Consider the following 22,500-nt stretch of genomic DNA (forward strand, 5'->3'; position numbering starts at 1 on the left):
TAACATATATCCTATATGATACAAAACGTCTTAGTAGTACAGCCTCCCCCTCGTTTTATTGATCCTAAAAACTAGTTTTATTGGTCCTAATAACTAGTTTTATTGATCCTAATGACTAGTTGTATTGATCCTAATAACTAGTTTTATTGATCCTAATGACTACTTTTATTGATCATAATTAGTTTTATTGATTCAACTAACCAGTTTTATTGATCCTAATAACCTGTTTTATTGATCCTAAAAACTAGTTTTATTGGTCCTAATAACTAGTTTTATTGATCCTAATGAGTAGTTTTATTGATCCTAATAACTACTTTTATTGATCCTAATGACCTGTTTTATTGATCCAAATAACCAGTTTTATTGATCCTAATAACTACTTTTATTGATCGTAATTAGTTTTATTGATTCAACTAACCAGTTTTATTGATCCTAATAACCTGTTTTATTGATCCTAAAAACTAGTTTTATTGGTCCTAATAACTAGTTTTATTGATCCTAATGACTAGTTTTATTGATCCTAATGACCTGTTTTATTGATCCAAATAACCAATTTTATTGATCCTAATAACTACTTTTATTGATCGTAATTAGTTTTATTGATTCAACTAACCAGTTTTATTGATCCCAATAACTACTTTTATTGATCCTAATGACCTGTTTTATTGATCCAAATAACCAGTTTTATTGATCCTAATACTACTTTTTTTGATCGTAATTAGTTTTATTGATTCAACTAACCAGTTTAATTGATCCTAACAACTACTTTTATTGATCCTAATGACCTGTTTTATGTATCCAAATAACCAGTTTTATTGATCCTAATAACTACTTTTATTGATCGTAATTAGTTTTATTGATTCAACTAACCAGTTTTATTGATCCTAATAACTACTTTTATTGATCCTAATGACCTGCTTTATTGATCCAAATAACCAATTTTATTGATCCTAATAACTACTTTTATTGATCGTAATTAGTTTTATTGATTCAACTAACCAGTTTTATTGATCCTAATAACTACTTTTATTGATCCTAATGACCTGTTTTATTGATCCAAATAACCAGTTTTATTGATCCTAATAACTACTTTTATTGATCGTAATTAGTTTTATTGATTCAACTAACCTGTTTTATTGATCCAAAATAACTAGTTTTATTAATGCTTATAACCTGTTTTATTGATCCAAAATAACTACTTTTAATGATCCTACTAACTACTTTTATTTATCCTAATAACTAGTTTTATTGATATAATAACCTGTTTTAATTATCCTAATAACTAGTTTAGTGATCCTAATAACTAGTTTTATTGACCCCAATTTCATTGTTCAAAATAGCCAGTTCTGTATATCCCAATAATCAGTTGTTTTCATCCAATTACCCGTTTTATTCATCAAAATAATAGGTTTTATTAATCCATGTAGCCAATTTTAATGACCCAAATAACCAGTTAAGAATCAAAATAACTAGGTTTATTAATTCCAATAATTTGTTTTATTCATCTAAAAACTAGCTCTATTTATCCTAGGCTAATAACCTGTTTTATTGATCCCAAATATAAGTGTTTTTATTCAAAATAACCAGTTTATTGATGTAAATAACCAGTTTTAATGATCCCAACAAATTGTTTTATTAATCAATAGAATGTATTTTAAGACCTCCTCAATCCCACCAACACATCTTCCTATGAGGAAGCAGTGCCTGGGGAATCTGTGGTGGGCTCTCCTATTTCTGGGGCTGAGGTTGCTGAGGTAGTTAAAAAGCTCCTCGGTGGCAAGGCCCCGGAGGTGGATGAGATCCGCCCGGAGTTCCTTAAGGCTCTGGATGCTGTGGGGCTGTCTTGGTTGACAAGACTCTGCAGCATCGCGTGGACATCGGGGGCGGTACCTCTGGATTGGCAGACCGGGGTGGTGGTTCCTCTCTTTAAGAAGGGGAACCGGAGGGTGTGTTCTAACTATCGTGGGATCACCTTTCTCAGCCTTCCCGGTAAGGTCTATTCAGGTGTGCTGGAGAGGAGGCTACGCCGGATAGTCGAACCTCGGATTCAGGAGGAACAGTGTGGTTTTCGTCCTGGTCGTGGAACTGTGGACCAGCTCTATACTCTCGGCAGGGTCCTTGAGGGTGCATGGGAGTTTGCCCAACCAGTCTACATGTGCTTTGTGGACTTGGAGAAGGCATTCGACCGTGTCCCTCGGGAAGTCCTGTGGGGAGTGCTCAGAGAGTATGGGGTATCGGACTGTCTGATTGTGGCGGTCCGCTCCCTGTATGATCAGTGCCAGAGTTTGGTCCGCATTGCCGGCAGTAAGTCGGACACGTTTCCAGTGAGGGTTGGACTCCGCCAAGGCTGCCCTTTGTCACCGATTCTGTTCATAACTTTTATGGACAGACTTTCTAGGCGCAGTCAAGGCGTTGAGGGGATCTGGTTTGGTGGCTGCAGGATTAGGTCTCTGCTTTTTGCAGATGATGTGGTCCTGATGGCTTCATCTGGCCAAGATCTTCAGCTCTCGCTGGATCGGTTCGCAGCCGAGTGTGAAGCGACTGGGATGGGAATCAGCACCTCCAAGTCCGAGTCCATGGTTCTCGCCCGGAAAAGGGTGGAGTGCCATCTCCGGGTTGGGGAGGAGATCTTGCCCCAAGTGGAGGAGTTCAAGTAACTGAGAGTCTTGTCCACGAGTGAGGGAAGAGTGGATCGTGAGATCGACAGGCGGATCGGTGCGGCGTCTTCAGTAATGCGGACGCTGCATCGATCCGTCGTGGTGAAGAAGGAGCTGAGCCGGAAGGCAAAGCTCTCAATTTACCGGTCGATCTACGTTCCCATCCTCACCTATGGTCATGAGCTTTGGGTTATGACCGAAAGGACAAGATCACGGGTACAAGCGGCCGAAATTAGTTTCCTCCGCCGGGTGGCGGGGCTCTCCCTTAGAGATAGGGTGAGAAGCTCTGCCATCCGGGGGGAGCTCAAAGTAAAGCCACTGCTCCTCCACATCGAGAGGAGCCAGATGAGGTGGTTCGGGCATCTGGTCAGGATGCCACCCGAACGCCTCCCTAGGGAGGTGTTTAGGGCACGTCCGACCGGTAGGAGGCCACGGGGAAGACCCAGGACACGTTGGGAAGACTATGTCTCCCGGCTGGCCTGGGAACGCCTCGGGATCCCCCGGGAGGAGCTGGACCAAGTGGCTGGGGAGAGGGAAGTCTGGGCTTCCCTGCTTAAGCTGCTGCCCCCGCGACCCGACCTCGGATAAGCGGAAGAAGATGGATGGATGGATGGATGGATATTGATCAAACAATCAGTTTTCTTGATCCCAATCATCATTTTAATCAAAAGAAGCAGTTTTATTCCAACTAGGTTTAGGGCTTAGACGAGGATTTCAAGTTGGGGTGGTCTCAAACGAGAGAAGTGGTTTTCATACTGTAACTAGAGTTTTAGTGTTTAAAGTAAGACCTTTTTACAGCAAATTACATGTGATAAGAAAAATGTCAAGTTCAAGCATAAACTCTTACTTTTTTAGGAAAAATTTGTAAAATTACAGTTGAAAAAGAGGTTTTCAATCTCAATGGGATTTTTTCCAGGTTAAATAAAGGTTACATAAAAAAATGTATATTTAAAGAAAAAAGAAAAAAAAGACTGTTACAAGAGAACAATGTACTTAATACAATGCTGTACTTTTTTCAAAGATTTTTTTTATTACCGTATTTTTCGGACTATAAGTCGCTCCGGAGTATAAGTCGCACCGGCCGAAAATGCATAATAAAGAAGGAAAAAAACATATATAAATCGCACTGGAGTATAAGTCGCATTTTTTGGGGAAATGTATTTGAAAAAGGCCAACACCAAGAATAGACATTTGAAAGGCAATTTAAAATAAATAAAGAATAGTGAACAACAGGCTGAATAAGTGCAATTTATAGTCCGAAAAATACGGTAGTAATATTTTCCAGTGTCTTGTTGTAATGAAAAGTTGTATTTTATTCTGACTTTAAAACTTGACACATTCAATACTGTTCCTGACTGAGCTTACTTGTTTAATAACGGCTTAAAAAGCATTTTTCCTTTCGAGCACTAAGCTCTCAGATTATTTTCTCATATTCCTGCACTGACAAAGTCTCGTCATTGCACTTGTTTCATGCGTTACAATATGCTGGCTATATTTAGTGCCGTGTTTCTATGTCAGTGTCACACACTTACACACACATACACACACACACACACAGACACACACTCACACACACACACACACACACACACACACACACACACATCGGTGCATCGCAGCTGCTTTCTGCCGTTGTTTGGCTACATTTGTGACCTGATACCTAATAAAATCACTCTAACCACCAGGTGTCGCTTAAAAAAAATAAAATACCACTCCACTTCAATTTAAAGACAATACACCTTTGTCCTAAGGTCAGTGTTTTCCACATTTCCTGTTGATATCAGATCATCATCGGCATCGGCCAATACTCAACGTATCTTTGGGAACATTACATAAACAATGCGACGCGTTAGCCAACACTCCCGATGCTTTTCATTATCGTAATTATTCACCACTTTTTAGAAAGGATGCGACGTGTAATCCGTACTTATTGTTGTTGCGTAATAATTTTTCTCACATTAAATCCCTGACAGGACTTTTGAGCCTAATAAATCCCTGCTTATTTGTATTATTCTTGCCTTGAAAGCACAATAGTTATGTAAGACTCCGGTATTTTCAGTAGCTTAGCTGCTAATGCTAAGTGCGGCTGCTAATTGTACATTTATTTCTTCTCAAGGGAGCCAACCGTTTTTGTTACCAAATTTCTATGAAGCTTTCTAGTTAAATAAAACGGTCTATTTAGATTAAAATAACGTATTATTGGGATCAATAAAAACGGGTTATTTTAATTAAAAGTCAATTGGTTTTACTTTAGTGCAAACTCTGCATACTTAGCATTCTAGCTCGGCTAACAAAGTCACTTTCTGCTAAAGCTAAATACCGTGACCTCAAATTAACTATATATTTACATTTATCACGGAACACATACCGTATTTTTCGGACTATAAGTCGCAGTTTTTTTCATAGTTTGGCCGGGGGTGCGACTTATACTCAGGAGCGACTTATGTGTGAAATTATTAACACATTAGCGTAAAATATCAAATAATATTATTTAGCTCATTCACGTAAGAGACTAGACGTATAAGATTTCATGGGATTTAGCGATTAGGAGTGACAGATTGTTTGGTAAACGTATAGCATGTTCTATATGTTATAGTTATTGGAATGACTCTTACCATAATATGTTACGTTAACATACCAGGCACGTTCTCAGTTGGTTATTTATGCCTCATATAACGTACACTTATTCAGCCTGTTGTTCACTATTCTTTATTTATTTTAAATTGCCTTTCAAATGTCTATTCTTGGTGTTGTTTTTTTTTAAAATACATTTCCCCCAAAAATGCGACTTATACTCCAGTGCGACTTATATATGTTTTTTTCCTTCTTTATTATGCATTTTCGACCGGTGCGACTTATACTCCGGTGCGACTTATACTCCGAAAAATACGGTACATGTAACTGTATATCAAGGAACCGCGTAGCAAACTTTTGTTTTGTTACCTAGCTAGTCCCTGGTTAGCCACAAGCTAGCACAATAACGTCAAGCTATTATGGGCTAAAAATACATTATGATCTCAAAATGTGATAAATATCTCTCTTATGATCATCCGCCATCTTGTTTTACCTTCCACACCCCTCTCACTCGACAGGGAAAAACGCACACAAACAAATTAATGTACAAAACCCAAAACCAGTGAAGTTGGCACGTTGTGTAAATGGTAAATAAAAACAGAATACAATGATTTGCAAATCCTTTTCAACTTATATTCAATTGAATAGACTGCAAAGACAAGATATTTAATGTTCAAACTGAGAAACTTAATTTTTTTGACAAATAATCATTATGTTAGATATAATGGCAGCAACGCATTGCAAAAAAGTTGGCACAGGGGCATGTTCACCACTGTGTTACATGGCCTTTCCTTTTAACAACACTCAGTAAACGTTTGGGAACTGAGGAGACACATTTTTGAAGCTTTTCAGCTGGAATTCTTTCCCATTCTTGCTTGATGTACAGCTTAAGTTGTTCAACAGTCCGGGGGTCTCCTTTGTGGTATTTTAGGCTTCATAATGGGCCACACATTTTCAATAGGAGACAGGTCTGGACTACAGGCAGGCCAGTCTAGTACCCACACTCTTTTACTACAAAGCCACGCTTTTGTAACACGTGGCTTGGCATTGTCTTGCTGAAATAAGCAGGGGCGTCCATGATATTGTTGCTTGGTTGGCAACATATGTTGCTCCAAAACCTGTATCATTAATGGTGCCTTCACAGATGTGTAAGTTACCCATGTCTTGGGCACTAATGCACCCCCATACCATCACAGATGCTGGCTTTTCAACTTTGCGCCTATAACAATCCGGATCTTTTCCTCTTTGGTCCAGAGGACACAACGTCCACAGTTTCCAAAAACAATTTGAAATGTGGACTCGTCAGACCACAAAACACTTTTCCACTTTGCATCAGTCCATTTTAGATGAGCTCGGCCCCAGCAAAGCGTTTCTGGGTGTTGTTGATAAATGGCTTTCGCTTTGCATACTAGAGTTTTAACTTGTACTTACAGATGTAGCGACCAACTGTAGTGACTGACAGTAGTTTTCTGAAGTGTTCCTTAGTCCATGTGGTGATATCCTTTACACACTAATTTCGCTTTTTGATGCAATACCGCCTGAGGGATCGAAGGTCTGTAATATCATCGCTTTCATGCAGTGATTTCCCCAGATTCTCTGAAACTTTTGATTATATTACGGGCCGTAGATGGTGAAATCCCTAAATTCCTTGCAATAGCTGGTTGAGGAATGGTTGTTCTTAAACTGTTGGAGAATTTGCTCACGCATTTGTTGACAAAGTGGTGACCCTCGCCCCATCCTTGTTTGTGAATGACTGAGCATTTCATGGAAGCTGCTTTTATACCCAATCATGGCGCCCACATGTTCCCAATTAGCCTGTTCACCTGTGGGATGTTCCAAATACCGTATTTTCCTATTTTCCGCACTATAAGGCGCACCGGATTATAAGGCGCACCTTCAATGAATGGCCTATCTTAAAACTTTGTTCATATATAAGGCGCACCGCATTATAAGGCGCACAGAATAGACGCTACAGTAGAGGCTGGGGTTAAGTTATGCATCCCGTAGTTGCGAGACCTGTTGTGGCTCAATAGTGGTCCATATATAAGGTGCACCGGATTATAAGGCGCACTGTCAGCTTTTGAGAAAATTGGAGGTTTTTAGGTGCGCCTTATCGTACGGAAAATACGGTAAGTGTTTGATGAGCATTCCTCAACTTTCTCAGTCTTTTTTGCCACTCGCGCCAGCTTTTTTGAAACATGTCGCAGGCATCAAATTCCAAATGAGCTAATATTTGCAAAAATTAACAAAGGTTACCAGTTCGAACGTTAAGTATATTGTCTTTGCAGTCTAATCAATTGAATATAAGTTGAAAAGGATTTGCAAATCATTGTATTCTGTTTTTATTTGCCATTTACACAACGTGCCAACTTCACTGGTTTTGGGTTTTGTAGATATCGACACATATAAATACGTAAGTATTGTATTTGTTCTCATAAAATAAAATACATAAATCAATAAAAAGTGTAAAATTCCTTCTTTTCCAGGAAAAAAATCCCATAATTTGACATAAAAATATTGACAAGTACCAGTTGGATACGTAGTGGTGGTCTACAACTGTGCATTGTTATCTTCTCACATGTTCAGAAAGTGTTTTTGTAGCGGTGCAGTAGTAATAAGTAGATAGTACTAGTACAGCGGTCGGCAACTTTCAGCATACAAAGAGCCATTTAAGACCATACACCCCCAAATAAAACCCGTTCAGGAATCTGTTCGATTCCTGAACCTGTTCAGTGGCCTTTTGGTTAGTGTCCACCCTGAGATCGGTAGGTTGTGAGTTCAAACCCCGGCCGAGTCGTACCAAAGACTATAAAAAATGGGACCCATTACCTCCCTGCTTGGCACTCAGCATCAATGGTTGGAATTGGGGGTTAAATCGCCAAAAATGATTCCCGGCCGCGGGCACCGCTGCTGCTCACTGCTCCCCTCACCTCCCAGGGGGTGATCAAGGGTGATGGGTCAAATGCAGAGAATGATTTCGCCACACCTAGTGTGTGTGTGACAATCATTGCTACTTTAACTTTAATATTAGTATTCATGTGCTGGATGACGATGACCTGTCCGCCATTTTGCTTGACTCTGCTGCGGTTTGGCTCCTCCTCCTTCTCTCACCGTTTAGCTCTCTCTCTCTCTCCTTTTCTCTCTTTTTCTCTCTCCTTTTCTCTCTTTTCTCCATCCTGTCAGTCAGAGAGGAAGCGGCGGGATGAAGAAGCGTCTTTGTCGACTTAGTCAGCTGCCAACGCTAGCTGGACCACTACTTTAGCTAGCCGGGCCGCTAATTTAGCTAGCTGTTTTTGTCCTATTTTGGCTTGGTCTGTTCTCTTCTGCTGGAAGTATTTCTAGATGTCTTTTTTTTTGTTATTTTTTGTTTGTTTAGTTTTTTAAGTCGCTTAGTAAGTGGAGCTAACTTAGTGACTGCGCGAGCTGTGCGCTGTAAGGTTGCCGTGACGACAACGTCAGGATGCTAAATTGGGCATAGGCTGGAATATTCCGGAACGTTTTTTTCAACTCTGGACACGGAATATTTGACCCAAAACCGAAACTATGAATTCCTGTTGGAAAAGTCAGGTCGGTTTGAAGTGTTTAATTGTGTGTACATTTTTTAACAGAGACGTGTGTGTGTGTGTGTGTGTGTGTGTGTGTGCGTGTGCGTGTGCGTGTGTGCGCAGGAGGAGCAGGCGGCCAAGATGAAGGCCGACAACATCCGTGTTGCTCTGGAGAAGATCAAGGAGGCGCAGGTGAAAAAGGTGAGTCTGCACTGGACACAACATTAGGTACACCTCTATGGAGGAGAGCTTTGATTGACACGAGGATTGTTGGGGTGTAGAAACGACATGGCACTGTTTTGTTTCATCTACAGTGTGTGTGTGCGTGTGTGTGTGTCGCACGTGTCCAGCCTATGTGGGTCAGGTCAGTGAGACTCCACAATAAAAACTCTGGTTGATAGCAGCTGGGGTCACACACACACACACACACACACACCACTCAGCATAATGACCATTGCAAATGAAATCCTCAATCCCACTGAGGAAAGAAGAGCGATGCTGGATTAACTGCCTGGATTTACTACACACTCACAATCACACACACACACACACACACACAGAGTAAAGTCCAGATATGAAAAGTGTGTCTTGTATCCATTTTTGAAAAGGTTTGATATTTTCCGACTTTTTGTAAGACAGTGAACGCGTCCCTGCTGATGGTGACTGGTGATTGGACGAGTGCCAGGTAAAATATCGTAGGTATTTGCAGTAATCCAGGTGGTGTTTGTCCTGACAGTTGGTGATCCGCGTACATTTGTCGGACGAGAGCTCCAAGACCATGATGGTGGACGAGAGACAAACGGTCCGACAGGTACGTTAGCGAGCAATAAACCTGCTACACAAATGACTTAACGACGTATGCAATTATCAACTGTATATATTATATTATATTATATCAACTGTATATAGAGTGGACTGAAGTGGTTGTTGAACATGGTAACACGTTGGTAGAGTGACACAGACTTCCTCATAAACATCAATGGAAACATGAATCATTGCTTCTAGTCTTGACAAATGTCCATGTTTTAGTGATATAGTATATATAGTGTTAGGTTCAAACACTGATGACATCTATTAAACAAGACAAGAAGCAAGGAATCAAACAGACCAAATTAAAATTTGGCTCAATGAGGAGAAACGCGTACACCTGTACCCCTTGAACAGTGTCACCACGCTCTGACGAAAGATTGTACATAATAATAATATAATAGATTTTATTTCTAAAAAAGCACTTTACGTTGAGCAAACAACCTCAAAGTGCCACAGTGTAAAAACAAATAAAAATAGTAATAATAATAATAAAAGATAATAAAAACAAATAAAATATAAAACCAGAAACAGCCCAACAGCTAGAACCAGCATGCATATCTATAAAAATCTATAAAAAAGCCTTTTTTAAAAGCATCCACAGTCTGAGGTGCCCTCAGGTGGTCAGGGAGAGCGTTCCACAGACTGGGAGCAGCGGAGCAGAAAGCCCGGTCTGTACGCCTCCTCTTTTATTTGTACTTTCCCTGATTACATGGCAACAGCTGTTTCTAAGGGAGGGGGGTCGTAAACAGCCACTGCCTTTTGGTTACAAAACAGTTCAAAGAAAAGGTCGTAAAACAGTTCAAAGAAAAGGTCCCTGGAGCTTGGGCCGGTCCTGCTTCCTCTCCACTTTGTAGGTCTCGGGTCAAGACAAAATCTTTCTGTGGATTACAATACATCAAAGAAACCGACGCTTTCATGTCGCTTCTTATCGTACACAGTGGAGTTTTACAAGCCTTTTTGCTTGGTAGGATCAAAGACAGCTTTTGTCCTCTCGCCGGGAACTCATGGAAACACAGAGTTTTGTGATAACTTAGATACAATTATTCTGACATATAGTAGTAGTGTGTGTGTGTGTGTGTGTGTGTGTGCGTGCGTGCGTGCGTGCGTGCGTGCGTGCGTGCGTGCGTGCGTGCGTGCGTGCGTGCGTGCGTGCGTGCGTGCGTGCGTGTGTTAAATATATAAATAATATATATACAGTCGTGGTCAAAAGTTTACATTTGTGAAGGACATAATGTCATGGCTGTCTTGAGTTTCCAATAATTTCTACAACTCTTCCTTTTTTGTGATAGAGTGGTTGGAGCACATACTGTTTGTCACAAAAAACATTGATGAAGTTTGGTTCTTTTATGAATTGATTATGGGTCTACTGAAAGTGTGAGCAAATCTGCAGGGTCAAAAGTATACATACAGCAACATACATTATCAATTTTGGTGATGTAGAAAAGTTACAATTAAATTAAATTAGCTTCATGTCATGGCCTCTTAACTTCATGTGAGTGATTATGATGGACGACACCTGTTGACTCCTCTGAGCACATTTAAATATGGCTCGTGTGATGCAGTCATTAGACTCGGTTATAAACGTGACAATGGGAAAGTCAAAGGAACTCAGCACAGATCTGAAAAAAACAAATCATTGACTTGAACAAGTCGGGAAAGTCACTTGGAGCCATTTCAAAGCAGCTTAAGGTCCCAAGAGCAACTGTGCAGACAATTGTTCGTAAGTATAAAGTGCATGGCACAGTTTTGTCACTGCCACGATCAGGAAGAAAACGCAACCTATCACCTGCTGCTGAGAGAAAATGGGTTAGAGAACCACCAAAAAGCAGGTCTGCAATGAATTGGAAGCTGCTGGAACACAGGTATCAGTGTCTACAGTCAAGCGTGTTTGCATCGCCATGGACTGAGAGGCTACCATGCAAGAAGGAAGCCCTTGGTCCAGAAGCGACACCTTAAGGCTCGACTAAAGTTTGTTGCTGATCACATGGACAAAGATAAGACCTTCTGGAGGAAAGTTCTGTGGTCAGATGAAACAAAAATTGAGCTGTTTGGCCACAATACCCAGCAATATGTTTGGAGGAGAAAAGGTGAGGCCTTTAATCCCAGGAACACCATCCCTACCGTCAAGCATGGTGGTGGTAGTATTATGCTCTGGGTCTGTTTTGCTGCCAATGGAACTGGTGCGTTACAGAGACTAAATGGGACAATGCAAAAGGAGGAGTCCTGACTTAAACGTGTGGACAATGCTGAAGAAACAAGTCCATGTCAGAAAACCAACACGTGTAGCTGAACTGCACCAATTTTGTCAGGAGTGGTCAAAAATTCAACCAGAAGCTTGTGGATGGCTACCAAAAGCGCCTTATTGCAGTGAAACTTGCCAAGGGACATGTAAGCAAATATTAACATTGCTGTATGTATACTTTTGACCCAGCAGATTTGCTGACATTCTCAGTAGACCCATAATAAATTCATAAAAGAACCAAACTTCATGAATGTTTTTGGTGACAAACAATTATGTGCTCCAATCACTCTATCACAAAAAAAATAGGAGTTGTAGAAATTATTGGAAACTCAAGACAGCCATGACATTATGTTCTTTACAAGTGTATGTAAACTTTTGACCACGACTGCATATATATTAATATGTATATATATAGTATATATAATAGTAGTGTGTGTGTGTATATATATTAAATATGTATATAGTATATATATAATTAAAGTACATTCATATACACATGAAGTACTGTAGTTATGGTGTTAAATCAACATTATGGAATAAAGCATAAACTATGAAGAATAAAGGTTGGCGTTTATGTCGCTAGCTCAATGCTAACATACAAAGGACATTCCCATTGACATGCTAACAAAACTTAGCATCACGATCATTTTAAACTTGTAAAAACGTTTGACAAATGAGATTTTAACAAAACAAAATTGACAAATGTATTTCTATATAATATTGATGTCAACTTTTGTATGACAAGTCCGGCCCGCTGCTCTGCACTCTGCTGACTAACTACGGAAGCCTGCTGTTCAAAGTGTAAATGTAAGACAAGTAACGCAGTCGATGGTTTATGTAACATTGGTGTCATATCTAATATACCTTATTTATTATTGAATTGATTTCATGTCGAGGGGCCAATAAATACTAGCTGCGGGCTGAAGACGGTCCCCGGGCCGCACTGTGAACACCCCTGATGTAATTGAGTGTTGATTTGCTAATGTCCTGTGGTCCAGGTTCTGGACAGTCTGCTGGAGAAGTCCCACTGTGGTTACAGTCCAGACTGGTCTCTGGTGGAAACCATCAATGAAGTCCAAATGGGTAAGAATTTGTGTTATTATTATTATCATCATTATTATTAAATATTATTATACTTAACAGCTGAAAAAGGGGAAAACGTCCAAATGGGTAGGAATTATTATTATTAGTATTATTATAAATAACAGCTGAAAAACATGAGAAAGTAATCAAATAGACACAAGAAAAACATTTTTGTTTAGTTGACATTTGAATATTTACATTTTTGTTAGTTTGCAGTAATATTTTTTTTCAGAAATTATTCATAACAATATTTTTTTTTACTAATACATTGTTTTATATTGATGCATTAATGTATAAAAAATGATTAGAATAAAATAATTTCCCTGTGTTATTATAGTCCTAATCAACCAGAGCAGTGCTTCTCAAATAGTAGGATGTCCTATTATATGTGTGGGGGAGCGTGAGAGTGTATATCTTGGCACATAGATAAATAAAATAAAAATGTAACCGAGCAAGTTCCAAACAGTCCGTTTAATGCAGTGCTTCTTAAAAAGTGGGCGCCATGAAGTGTCGGGAGGGGAAGGGGGCGTGAGAGGCAATAGTGTAATAGCATCTTTAGTGTTAGTAAAGAACTATCCTGACTTATGCAGATACAAAAATAAACATTATATTTAGGGGGGCATAAGAAATGTTGTTCTTTATGGGGGGGCGTGAAAAAAATGTTGTCCTTTATGAGGGGGCGCGAAAAAAATATTGCTCTGTATAGAGGAATGTAAAAAAATATATTTATGGGGGGGCATGGGAAAAATTGTTGCCCTCTATAGAGGGGCGTGAAAAATGTTGTCCTTTATGAGTAGTGTGAATACAAATGTTGTCCTTTATGGGGGTGGGCGTGAAAAAATGTTGTCCTTTATACAAATATACAAAAAATGTCTTTGTGGGGGGGCGTGAAAAAAAATATTGCTCTCTCTAAGGGAATGTGAAAACATTTCTTTATGGGGGGGCATGAAAAAAATGTTGCCCTCTATAGAGGGGCATGAAAAATGTTGTCCTTTATGATTAGTGTGAATACAAATGTTGTCCTTTATGAGTGGGCATGAAAAAATGTTGTCCTTTATACAAATATACAAAACATTTCTTATTGGGGGGGCGTGACAAACAAATTGCTCTCTCTAAGGTAATGTGAAAACATTTCTTTATGGGGGAGCATGAAAAAAATGTTGCCCTCTATAGAGGGGCGTGAAAAATGTTGTCCTTTATGAGTAGTGTGAATACAAATGTTGTCCTTTATGAGTGGGCGTGAAAAAAAGTTGTCCTTTATACAAATATACAAAAAAATGTCTTATTGGGGGGCGTGAAAAAAATATTGCTATCTCTAAGGGAATGTGAAAAAATGTCTTTATGGGGGGGCATGAAAAAAATGTTGCCCTCTATAGAGGGGCATGAAAAATGTTGTCCTTTATGATTAGTGTGAATACAAATGTTGTCCTTTATGAGTGGGCGTGAAAAAATGTTGTCCTTTATACAAATATACAAAACATTTCTTATTGGGGGGCGTGACAAACAAATTGCTCTCTCTAAGGTAATGTGAAAACATTATCTTTATGGGGGAGCATGAAAAAAATGTTGCCCTCTATAGAGGGGCGTGAAAAATGTTGTCCTTTATGAGTAGTGTGAATACAAATGTTGTCCTTTATGAGTGGGCGTGAAAAAAAGTTGTCCTTTATACAAATATACAAAAAATTTCTTATTGGGGGGCGTGAAAAAAATATTGCTATCTCTAAGGGAATGTGAAAAAATGTCTTTATGGGGGGGCATGAAAAAAATGTTGCCCTCTATAGAGGGGCGTGAAAAATGTTGTCCTTTATGAGTAGTGTGAATACAAATGTTGTCCTTTATGAGGGGGCGTGAAAAAAAGTTGTCCTTTATACAAATATACAAAAAATGTCTTATTGGGGGTCGTGAAAAAAATATTGCTCTCTCTAAGGGAATGTGAAAACATTTCTTTATGGGGGGCATGAAAAAAATGTTGCCCTCTATAGAGGGGCGTGAAAAATGTTGTCATTTATGAGTAGTGTGAATACAAATGCTGTCCTTTATGGGGGGCGTGAATTTTTTTTGTCCTTTATACAAAAATACAGAAAATGTCTTATTGGGGGGGCGTGAAAAAAATATTGCTCTCTCTAAGGGAATCTGAAAAAATTCCTTTATGGGGGGGCATGAAATTTTTTTTGCCCTCTATAGAGGGGCGTGAAAAATGTTGTCCTTTATGAGTAGTGTGAATACAAATGTTGTCCTTTATGAGGGGGCGTGAAAAAAAGTTGTCCTTTATACAAATATACAAAAAATGTCTTATTGGGGGTCGTGAAAAAAATATTGCTCTCTCTAAGGGAATGTGAAAAAATGTCTTCATGGGGGGGCATGAAAAAAATGTTGCCCTCTATAGAGGGGCGTGAAAAATGTTGTCCTTTATGAGTAGTGTGAATACAAATGCTGTCCTTTATGGGGGGCGTGAATTTTTTTTGTCCTTTATACAAAAATACAAATATACAAAAAATGTCTTATTGGGGGGCGTGAAAAAAATATTGCTATCTCTAAGGGAATGTGAAAAAATTTCTTTATGGGGGGGCATGAAAAAAATGTTGCCCTCTATAGAGGGGCGTGAAAAATGTTGTCCTTTATGAGTAGTGTGAATACAAATGTTGTCCTTTATGAGGGGGCGTGAAAAAAAGTTGTCTTTAATGGGGGGCTTAAACATTTTTTTGCCTTCTGTAGGGGGCGTGAACATTTTTTTGTCTTTTATGTAGGGGGGCGTGAAAAAAAAAAATCCTTACAAGGGGCGTGACATAAAATGTTAGCCTTTATAGGGGGCATGACAGAAAATGTTTTTCTTTTACGGGGGGTGTAAAAAAAATCTTTTTATGGGAGAGCGTGAATTTTTTTTTACCCTCTATAGGAGAGCGGGTAAAAAAAGTTGTCTATTATGGGGGGCATGCAAAAGGTTTTGACCTTTTAGGGAGGACATGGAACATTGTGTCTTTTATGGGGGTCATGAAAACATGTTGTCCTTTTTGGGGGGGTCATGAAAAAATGTTGCTCTCTGTAGGGGGGCATGAAAAATTTACTTCATGACTAGCTTAAAAAAATGTCCTTTATGGGGGGCGTTAAATTTGTTTTGCCCTCTATGGGGGTCCTTAACATTTTTTGCCCTCTATGGGGGGGGGGCGTGACAAAAATTATGTCCTATAGGGGGCGTGAAAAAAATAGTATTTTATGGGGGGACGTGAAAAAAAATGTTGTCCCTTGACAGAAAATGTCCTTCATGGGCATGTTTTTATGGGGGGGGGGGGGGTGAAATGTTTTTTCTTTTATGTTGAGGCGTGAAAAAATGTTGCCCTTAATAGGGGAGCGTGAAAAAAAAAATTTAATGGGGGGGACGTAAAAAAAATATTGTCCCTTATGGGGGGGGCGTGAGAGAAAATAATTGAGAATCCCCAAATGACATCAGGAAGAGTGGAGATCATTTGCCTTGTAGCAAATCGATACCAACATTTCCAGTATCACCACCATTCTGGAACAACATATGTCTCCTTTTATGGTCAGAATAATACTTGTATTAGTATCAGTATTATTGGAAGCAGCATGACAGTATCAGACTATCAGACGTTTGGGAATATCTCTTAAATCTTCGCAAAGTATTTTTCTTCACCGCTGCAGTTCCCACAGTGCTTGAACGCACCGTGTGTACTCGCAAACATGAATAGTACACACTTTCCTCAGGGGGGCACAATGTACTATATCAGCTTCAACTCCATTTAACAGTCTTTGAAGCACACACACACACACACACACACACACACACACACACACACACACACACACACACACACACACACACACACACACACACACACACACACACACACACGTGCAGTGATGTGTGTGATGTAACCCACATCTTCAGGGCTGTACCAGCCAGTCCTTAATGAGAAACAGGAAGTGCATCGTGAAGCCTTCACAGGCTCTCACGACTCACGGAGACCCGCGCGCTCCAGCAGCATGCCGCCGGGCGACAGATTGACTTCCTGTCACATCGTGACCTCTGACCTTTTCCCACAGGAAATGATCCTATGTAACAATTTTGCTATCACAACTTGACTTTTAAACACAGCATAATGCAGAACTGTAATGGAGTATATGCACTAATGTAAAGAAGAACTGTAATGCAGTACTCCAATGCAGTAACGTAATAGAGTACTGAAATACAGTAATGTAATGGAGTACTGTAATGCAGTAATGTAATAGAGTACTGTAATGCAGTACTCTAATGCAGTAATGTAATAGAGTACTGTAATGCAGTAATGTAATGGAGTACTGTAATGCAGTAATGTAATAGAGTACTGTAATGCAGTACTCTAATGCAGTAATGTAATGGAGTACTGTAATGCAGTAATGTAATGGAGTTCTGTAATGCAGTATTGTAATGCAGTACATGCAGTACTCGTAATGTAATAGAGTACTGTAATGCAGTTTTCTAATGCAGTAATGTAATAGAGTACTGTAATGCAGTACTGTAATGCAGTACATGCAGTACTCTAATGGAATACTGTAATGGAGTACTTTAATGCAGTACATGCAGTACTCTTAATGCAGTATGTAATAGAGTACTGTAATGCAGTACATGCAGTACTCTAATGCAGTAATGTAATAGAGTACTGTAATGCAGTAATGTAATAGAGTACTGTAATGCAGTGCATGCAGTACTCTAATGCAGTAATGTAATGGAGTACTGTAATGCATTAAAACATGCAAAGTTTGATTTTCTTCAGGATTATCGGCATGAAAACGTGTAATCTGCAAATTTACCAAAAATATTCTGCTTTTCAGAACGCATCTTCGAGGATCACGAGAACCTGGTGGAGAACCTCCTGAACTGGACCAGAGACAGTCAGAACCGCCTCATGTTCACGGAGCGGGTAGAGAAGTACGCGCTGTTCAAGAACCCGCAGGTGAGTCACCTGGCTGACCAGGGGTGGTATCATTTGACATGAATCGCTACCTTGTAGGGGTGGTATCATTTGACATGAATCTGATGCTCCATTTTTCAAAAAATGTGCTAGCTCAATGCTAATTTACATTGGAGATGCTATATACATGCTACTCATTAGCATTAGTGATTTTGCATGGCGATTTTCAACACCTAAGATGCAACTAAGATGCATGTTGCAATCAAACAGCTGGTGTGTAATAAGTACAATAACTAGAGTATAAACACTTTGTAGGGCACAACATAAGGCAAGACTGGCACAGTCAACTTTTTATGGCAAAGACTACTTCTTGGCGACGGCATACTTGCAAGTGATACTCAGAAGTGTAAGAAAACAGAATATGGCACAGAGACAACTCAGTCATCAGTATCAACTCACTGTTAAATCAAATATATTTGATTAATACACAATTACATTTTATTACCACATGAACACACACTAAAGAACATATATTTGGTGTGAAAGGTGCTACACACTGAGGTACTTGTACAATGTCACCTGTTGCAGTTTGGTGAGTCAGCGTCTTTCAGGCCGAGTACAAACTAACTCTTTAGTGCAGGGGTCACCAACGCGGTGCCCGCGGGCACCAGGTAGTCCGTAAGGACCAGATGAGTAGCCCGCTGGCCTCAAATAGCAGCACTTACCAGTGAGCTGCCTCTATTTTTTACATTTTATTTATTTACTAGCAAGCTGGTCTCGCTTTGCCCGACATTTTTAATTCTAAGAGAGACAAAACTCAAATAGAATTTGAAAATCCAAGAAAATATTTTAAAGACTTGGTCTTCACTTGTTTAAATAAATTCATTATTTTTTTTACTTTGCTTCTTATAACTTTCAGAAAGACAATTTTAGAGAAAAAATACAACCTTAAAAATGATTTTAGGATTTTTACACACATATACCTTTTTACCTTTTAAATTCCTTCCTCTTCTTTCCTGACAATTTAAATCAATGTTCAAGTAAATTTATTTTTTTATTGTAAAGAATAAGAAATACATTTTAATTTAATTCTTCCTTTTAGCTTCTGTTTTTTCGATGAAGAATATTTGTGAAATATTTCTTTAAACTTATTATGATTAAAATTCAAAAAAAATATTCTGGCAAATCTAGAAAATCTGTAGAATCAAATTTAAATCTTATTTCAAAGTCTTTTGAATTTCTTTTAAAAAATCTAGAAGAAATAATTATTTGTCTTTGTTAGAAATATAGCTTGGTCCAAATTGTTATATATTCTAACAAAGTGTAGATTGGATTTTAACCTATTTAAAATATGTCATCAAAATTCTAAAAGTAATCTTAATCAGGAAAAATTACTAATGATGTTCCATTAATTTTTTTAATTTTTTCAAAAAGATTCGAATTAGCTAGTTTTTCTCTTCTTTTTTTCGGTTGAATTTTGAATTTTAAAGAGTCGAAATTGAAGATAAACTATGTTTCAAAATTTTATTCTCATTTTTTTCGTGTTTTCTCCTCTTTTAAACCGTTCAATTAAGTGTAAATATCATTAATTATTAGTAATAACATTGAGTTAAAGGTAAATTGAGCAAATTGGCTATTTTTGGCAATTTATTTAAGTGTGTATCAAACTGGTAGCCCTTCGCATTAATCAGTACCCAAGAAGTAGCTCTTGGTTTCAAAAAGGTTGGTGACCCCTGCTTTAGTGTGTCAGCATGTTAGCTAGGTGTCACCAACGTCAACAATAACATGTCAGCAGTTGTCTCCATGGTAACTTAACCTCACTTCACTGCACTGGTATTACTATATCCATACTAAGGATTCCTAGTTACTATAGAGTTACTAATGGGTACTATGAACTAGGGTTGTCCCCATGCCAATATTTTGGTACCGGTAGCAATATGTGTTTCGATACTTTTCTAAATAAAGGGGACCACAAAAAAAATGTCATTATTGGCTTTATTTCAACAAAAAATCTTAGGGTACATTAAAATATGTTTCTTATTGCAATTTAGTCCTTACATAAAATAGTGAACATACTACACAACTTGTCTTTTAGTAGTAAGTAAACAAATAAAGGCTCCTAATTAGTCTGCTGACGTATGCATTAACATATTGTGTCATTTCTCATTCTATTATTTTGTCAACAATATGAGGGACAAACTGTAAAAAGTGATTATTAATCTACTATTTCATTTACTGTTAATATTTGCTTACTTTTTGTTTTAACATGTTCTATCTACACTTCTGTTCAAATGTAATACGGTAATGACAATAAAGTCCATTCTATTCTCTTGAGTTCCAAGCTGTTTGTTTACATGCTTTTTTTATTTATCTTTGCTATTTGGGCTTATTGGACCCTAATTAGAATAAAAACTAAGAATTATCTTTTGATATGATGTACTTAGTCCATAAGTAACAAACGTGTACTTCATGCTCATTCTTATTTTTACACTTTTTTTTTACAAATTCCATTGTATGTTATACTCTTGTGACACCACCAGATGGCAGTATAAGTGCCCACATAAGCGGCCTTAAGACCCCAATTCAGTAGTGTACACAATTTTGGAAATAATAGCTAAAAGGTGCTGTCCACGCATGTGGCCACTAAGGCCTTTAGAAGAAGACAGAAAGAGATGATACAGTATGATCTGCTCACAAATGCCACCTAGTGGTTGTTTGAGCACACTGCAGCTCGTCCTCCCAAATGTGTCAGTCACACGCAGGATTCTCACAGGAATGAGGCAAAAAAAATACAACCTTACCTTCTGTATTTTGTTTACAACCTGCTTTTTGTGTGTGACGCAGAACTATTTGTTGGGGCGGAAGGAGACGTGCGAGATGGCCGAGAGGAACAAAGAGGCTCTGCTGGAGGTCAGTGTCCTCGTGGTCATTTCCAAGTGCGCCATCTAGTGGAAGGAGGACATGAATAGCTTTCTCAAGGGCGTTCTTACCTCTGTGTGTGCCAGGAGTGTTTCGGGGGCAGCTCCGTGTCCGTGCCCGAGATGGAGGGCATGCTGTGGCTGAAGGAGGACGGCAAAAAGTCCTGGAAGAAGCGCTACTTCCTGCTTCGGGCCTCTGGAATCTACTATGTCCCCAAAGGCAAAGCCAAGGTGTGTCACAATAATCGCTAGAACATTCCCGCGCAAATTCTGATGGGCCTGCTGTCTGCACCCTGAGCCTCTGGTGGGTGGAAGTCTGCATACTTCCAAGATGGCGACAAGTGTCCAAATCCATGCTTTTTAGGTGTAAACATACACAATTAGCCAAAATTGTTAGCATGCTAACGTTACTATAAGAGACGTTAGCATGGTAAGAAGTACGCTTGCTTCGCAGCTGGCCCTTAATGATAAAAGACTTGTTCTAGACAAACATGGCTCCATCTAACGTGTGGCTCGTCCCTGCAGGCGTCCCGAGACCTGGTGTGTTTCCTCCAGCTGGACCACGTCAACGTGTACAGCGGACAAGACTACAAGAACAAGTACAAAGCTCCCACGGACTTCTGCATGGTGCTCAAGGTAGCCTCACTTCTCACTTCCCACTTCTCACCCATCAACATTCTTTCATTCATTTTTATTCCTTTGTGGGTTATTAAAAAGCATTCAAATGGATTTGTTCTAAATTATCTTATATATATTTATATACACATATATATATTATATAATATATATATACTATACATCTATTATATATATATAAGATACATATATATGTATATACATATATATATATGATGTATATTTAAAATGTATATATATATAATATATACACAAGATATATATCTATATATATAAAATATGTATATGTATATATATATAGATATACATATGTATGTGTATGTATATATATATTATATACACGTAAGATATATATTTATATATATAAGATATGTATATCTATATATATATATAGATATACATATGTATGTATATATATATATTATATATATATATATATAAATATACACTACCGTTCAAAAGTTTGGGGTCACATTGAAATGTCCTTATTTTTGAAGGAAGATAACTTTAAACTAGTCTTAACTTTAAAGAACTACACTCTATACATTGCTAATGTGGTAAATGACTATTCTAGCTGCAAATGTCTGGTTTTTGGTGCAATATCTACATAGGTGTATAGAGGCCCATTTCCAGCAACTATCACTCCAGTGTTCTAATGGTACAATGTGTTTGCTCATTGGCTCAGAAGGCTAATTGATGATTAGAAAACCCTTGTGCAATCATGTTCACACATCTGAAAACAGTTTAGCTCGTTACAGAAGCTACAAAACTGACCTTCCTTTGAGCAGATTGAGTTTCTGGAGCATCACATTTGTGAGGTCAATTAAACGCTCAAAATGGCCAGAAAAAGAGAACTTTCATCTGAAACTCGACAGTCTATTCTTGTTCTTAGAAATGAAGGCTATTCCATAAAATTGTTTGGGTGACCCCAAACTTTTGAATGGTAGTGTATATATTTATATATATATATATAAATATTAGGGCTGCAACTAACGATTCATTTGATAATCGATTAATCTGTCGATTATTACTTCGATTAATCGATTGATAATCGGATAAAAGAGACAAACTACATTTCTATCCTAAAAAACAGCATACTGGCACCATACTTATTTTGATTATTGTTTC

General features: G+C 38.5%; 1 protein-coding gene across 1 annotated transcript in view; it reads left to right on the top strand.

Annotated features, from left to right (window-relative positions):
- Positions 1 to 22,500, top strand: part of LOC133659231 (ras-associated and pleckstrin homology domains-containing protein 1-like) — an 80,225-nt gene that overhangs the window by 24,548 nt on the left and 33,177 nt on the right. Inside the window, exons 9-15 of the mRNA XM_062061965.1 lie at positions 8,900 to 8,977; positions 9,513 to 9,587; positions 12,827 to 12,911; positions 17,739 to 17,860; positions 20,663 to 20,728; positions 20,824 to 20,967; positions 21,262 to 21,372. Coding sequence (XP_061917949.1) covers positions 8,900 to 8,977; positions 9,513 to 9,587; positions 12,827 to 12,911; positions 17,739 to 17,860; positions 20,663 to 20,728; positions 20,824 to 20,967; positions 21,262 to 21,372 — 681 coding nt within the window. The remainder of the gene's footprint in view (positions 1 to 8,899; positions 8,978 to 9,512; positions 9,588 to 12,826; positions 12,912 to 17,738; positions 17,861 to 20,662; positions 20,729 to 20,823; positions 20,968 to 21,261; positions 21,373 to 22,500) is intronic.

The sequence above is a fragment of the Entelurus aequoreus genome, linkage group LG10, assembly GCF_033978785.1.
Source record: "Entelurus aequoreus isolate RoL-2023_Sb linkage group LG10, RoL_Eaeq_v1.1, whole genome shotgun sequence".
Classification (NCBI taxonomy): Eukaryota; Metazoa; Chordata; class Actinopteri; order Syngnathiformes; family Syngnathidae; genus Entelurus; species Entelurus aequoreus.